Raw genomic sequence first — 4594 nt, 5'->3', positions numbered from 1 at the left:
TTCACCAAAGAAGACCACCCAGACACAGAAAATTGACAAGAGAAAGCCTTTTTTTTTTTTTTTTTGGTCATTTTTGAGACAGGGTCTCCCTGTAGCCCCAGCTGACCTGGAACTGGCTAAGCAGACCAGGCTGGCCTTGAACTCACAGAGATCCGCTTGCCTCTGCCTCCAGAGTGCTGGGCTCAAAGGTGTGCACCACCACGCCCAGCAACAAGAGACCATCTTTATAGACTGCCAGCATTCAGGTCCTGGGCATTCATTCACTGGGCATTCAGGTCCCAAGTGCAGCCCTGAGCCATCCTTAGGGTAAGCTTTTATATAGAAAAGCCACACCCAAAGGTGAAAAGTTTAAGTTCCCAAGCTTAGGGGTAGAAAGCCTCCCTTGACAATTTCTATTCTACAAGAGCAGGCCATGCGGAAAGTACAGAAGCCACAAATCTGCTGTTAGCAGAACAACCAGGTGCACACGGCCTGTTCTCAAGCCCACACCTTGGCGCAGCTGGGTGGAGCTTTTCCATTCCCACGTTTGAGTTAACTGCCTCTAGCTTCCACTACTGGCTTTAGCTGGGGCCTGTTTGTAACACAGTGTAGCTGTGGTGAGTTTTGAGATGCCCCACCACAGAAGTGGTCTCCTAGATGTATCCAGTTCAAGGTCAGAGGACCACATTCCACCCAACACAACACCGTAAACTTAAAACACCATGAGATTTTCTTGGACGATTTTATTTTTAACTGGACCGTAGGGCTCTCCAGAGTGAAGGCTGTAGATAACAACGCTGATTCACAATGTCAGATGGCTGGAAGGAGGCAGCCAGGCCTCCCCTTGAGCGCGCACACAGCCCGGCAGTTTTCAGGTCTCAAGAAAGGATGAGGTTCAGACCCCCCAAGACCATGTTCAGAGTCACAGGGGTTGGCGGTCACAAGGTAGAGAAGGAGGGGACCGCTGGGCAGCCCACCACACCCCACACCACCTGTCTCAACAGGGCACAGCACGATTCTTGTGAAGCGGCTTTTTCACCAATCACCCATGATGTGGTTTGAGCTGCCTCTAATCTTGTCCTGTTACCAAATGCAGAGGGGAGTAACCTTGCGTTTAGCCTTTGGAGTATTGGAGTCTTTCTTCTCCGTTTGGGAAAAAAAGGAAACATCAGGTGTCACCATAAGGGGTCGCGCCCGGGGCCAACCTTCAGCCCCCGGCACCTGCAGTGCCTCCCAGCACCTTCCTGGAAGGGAGGGAGGGAGCTGTCAGGAACAGCTCTAGGGGCTCAGGGTGATCTGGGTGCCTGGGACCAGGATCCGGATAAAGGGGAAGACCTGCCCAGAGAAAGATGCCCGGAAGGTGTAGATGTGATTGTTGGTGGCCGCGTCAAAGAAGACGACCTCCCCGAAGTCATGGTCCACGTAGACGCCCACTTTCCTGGGACAGACCTGGAGTGTCTCCCGGGGAAAGCTGTCGGTGAGCGGCTGGCACCCCGAACCGGTGATGCGGAGCGCCCAGAAGCCGGACAGGGGCATCACCTGCAGACAGCCCCGCCGGGGCGCCAGCTCCGAGGCCACGCCCACCTCGCAGGTGCCCTCTCTCTTGCCGGCCTTGACCTCGGGCCCTTCGAGCTCCACCTCCCAGGCCCGACTGCCCGCAGAGAGCCCGGGCGAGCCCAGCACGCACTGGAAAGGGTAGAAGCGTTGCTGATCCTCGGGCTCCTCGGAATCACCCCTGGATACCAAGTACAGCGTCACTGTCTTCAGATCCTGGGAAAGGATGAGGTCTGGGTGGGCTGAGGCCGGGTCCAGAGTCACCGGGCCTGGTGAAGGTAGAAAAGAGAGAGGGATGCCCTCTGTGGGTCAAGTCCCCAGCTGGTCCAGGCCTCTGCTCCAGCCTTAAACTTTTGAAAGTTTTTCTGACATGGAGATTTCGGTGGGCCAAACCAGCCCTTCAAAGAATACTTGAAGCAATACAAAAAGAGGAGAAAGGAACAACTATACGCCAGGTGCAATGAAAGAAAATAAATAAAGGTATAATTGAGGAAACACAAAATTAAACAAAGAACACAGACAGAAATCAAAATGACAGCAACCAATACCCAGCTTTCAATAATAACCTTAAATCTCAATGGACTGAACTCCTCAGTCAAAAGACACAGGCTAAGTGAATGGATTAAGAAATAAAATCCATCTCTTTGCTGTCTGCAAGAAACCCATCTCACCTTCAAGGACAGGCTCTACCCTAAGGTGAAAGGATGGAAAAGAATATTCCAAGCAAATGGCACTAAGAAACAAGCAGGGGTTGCAATTCTAATATCTGACAAAATAGACTTCAAAGTAAAACTAATCAGAAGAGATAAGGAGGGTCACTTCATTCTGATCAAAGGAACAGTTAACCAAGAAGATATTACAATCCTGAACATATATGCACCAAACTCTGGTGCACCCAAATTCATAAAATCAACACTACAGGACTTGAAGACACAGATTAACCCCAACTCACTAATAGTAAAGGACTTCAATACCCCACTGTCTCCATTAGACAGGTCAACTGGACAAAGAATAAACAGAGAGATGTGTGAATTAAATGATACCATACATCAAATGGACCGAACAGACATCTTTCAAATATTCCACCCAAGCACCAAAGAATACACTTTCTACTGAGCACCCCATGGAACTCTTTCAAAAATTGACCACATACTGGGCCACAAAACAAATCCAACAAATACAAAAAAATGAAATAATTCCATGCATTCTAGCGGACCACAATGCAATAAAGCTCAAAATCAACACTGGAGGAAGCCCTAATCATTACACAAACTCATGGCCATTAAACAACACACTCCTAAGCAATGAGTGGGTCAAAGGAGAAATTAAGAAAGAAGTAAAAGAATTCCTGGAATTCAACAAAAAGGACAATACAACACAACACAACCTCTGGGACACATTAAAAGCAGTCCTAAGAGGGAAGTTTATAGCTCTAAGTGCCTACATTAAAAAATTAGAAAGAGCCAGGCATGGCGGCGCATGCCTTTAATCCCAGCAATTGGGTGGCAGAGGCAGGCTGAGCTCTGTGGGTTTGAGGCCAGTCTGGTCTACATAGTGAGGTCCAGGCCAGGTGAGGCTATAGGAAGACCCTGTCTCAAAAAAACCAAAAATAATTAATTAATTAATTAATTAAAGATTAGAAAAAGCCCAAATAAATGACCTAACATTGCAACTCAAGATGCTGGAAAGGCAAGAACAAATGAAACCCAAACCCAGCAGAAGAGAAGAACAAACAAAAATCAGAGCAGAAATAAATGAAATAGAAACAAAGAAAACAATACAAAGAATCAGTGTATCTAAGAGCTGGTTCTTGGAAAAGCTAAACAAGATAGACAGACCCTTAGCCCAGTTAACCAAAAGAAAGAGCAAATCCAAATCAACAAAATCAGAGCTGAAAGGGGAAACATCACAACAAACACCCAAAAGATCCAGATCATTATAAGGGAATATTTTAAAAACCTATACGCTACTAAATCTGAGATGGAGGTTTCATGTGGTCCATGAACTGGCTATATAACTAAGGATGCCCTTGAACTCCTGGCCTCTTGCCGCCGCCTCCCAAGTGCTGGGATTATAGGAATGTGCCACCACGCCCCACTCTGGTTTTAAAATTAATCCCTAATTTCACTAGGGGCTTTTCTGTGGGTGCAGATAAGTGCGCCCCCTGGTGGGGAGATTATTTCAGAACCAGTCCTTTTCAAAATCTCCCCATTCCCTTGTTCCTGGTTCTCAGGTAACAAGAGTTGAGGCCACTGTGAGAGGTCAGGGCTTGGCCTGATTTTCTAAAGTGAGGTTTTTCAAACAAGAAAAAGGACTATTCACAACCTGCTGCGCCGCCCCCAGCCTTTTATTGTAGTTCATTGAGTGACAGTTCATTAAAGCCAGGAGGGTCCCCACCCGCCCCTTCGCGCCGCCCCCACCCTTTTATGCAGGTTCATTGAGTGACAGTTCATTAAAGCCAGGAGGGTCCCCCCCCGCCCCTTCAGAGGCTTGAGCAGAGCTGCTCCCGCCTCTGCTGAAGTTTAGGATGGGCTCATTCTGTCTCCTCACTGTGTCTCATTTCCATCTTGGCTGCAGTTCTAATGCTCCCTTGCTGCGCGAGGGGTTTGGAGAAACGGCGGAAGGAGTGTGGGGAAGGGTGAGTGCTCCGGTTCATGGGGGTGGGCTAGGGGCGTGACCCGCACCAGTCTTACTCTTCTCTGACTCCCAAGCCTGGGTAAGCAGTTGCTTAAAGAGGGAGAGGAGTGGGGATCTGGAGGGCAACAGTGGTAGCGATGCCCCCATTCCACTAGGAGGCACCAGAGCCAAAGCGATAAGACGAGCTGTCTGCCTTTAATCAAGGTGAACGTTGCAAGGAACAGCGGAAACACCTGTAATTCCAGCACTTGGGGTGCTGAGGCAGGAAGACTACAGTGAGTTCAAGGCCAACCTGAGCTACACAGACCCTGTCTCAAAAACCAAAAGAAGCAAATATAAAGCAGAGGAAGTAGACAAAAGAAAGGCCCCTCTTCACCCCAAACCCCAGCAACACAGGCCTCTCCTGGACTTCCCTAGTCAGGGC

General features: G+C 48.7%; 1 protein-coding gene across 1 annotated transcript in view; it reads right to left on the bottom strand.

The window, feature by feature from the left end:
• Nucleotides 1-1257: 1257 nt before the first annotated feature.
• Nucleotides 1258-4594, bottom strand: part of LOC103745651 (E3 ubiquitin-protein ligase TRIM31-like) — a 4591-nt gene continuing 1254 nt past the window's right edge. The window contains exon 2 of the mRNA XM_029570676.1: nt 1258-1802. Coding sequence (XP_029426536.1) covers nt 1258-1802 — 545 coding nt within the window. The remainder of the gene's footprint in view (nt 1803-4594) is intronic.

Source organism: Nannospalax galili, unplaced genomic scaffold, assembly GCF_000622305.1.
Source record: "Nannospalax galili isolate Female #2095 unplaced genomic scaffold, S.galili_v1.0 scaffold3244, whole genome shotgun sequence".
Classification (NCBI taxonomy): domain Eukaryota; kingdom Metazoa; phylum Chordata; class Mammalia; order Rodentia; family Spalacidae; genus Nannospalax; species Nannospalax galili.
The sequence above is the reverse complement of the archived record's forward strand: the minus strand, read 5'-3'. Positions and strand labels throughout refer to the sequence as shown.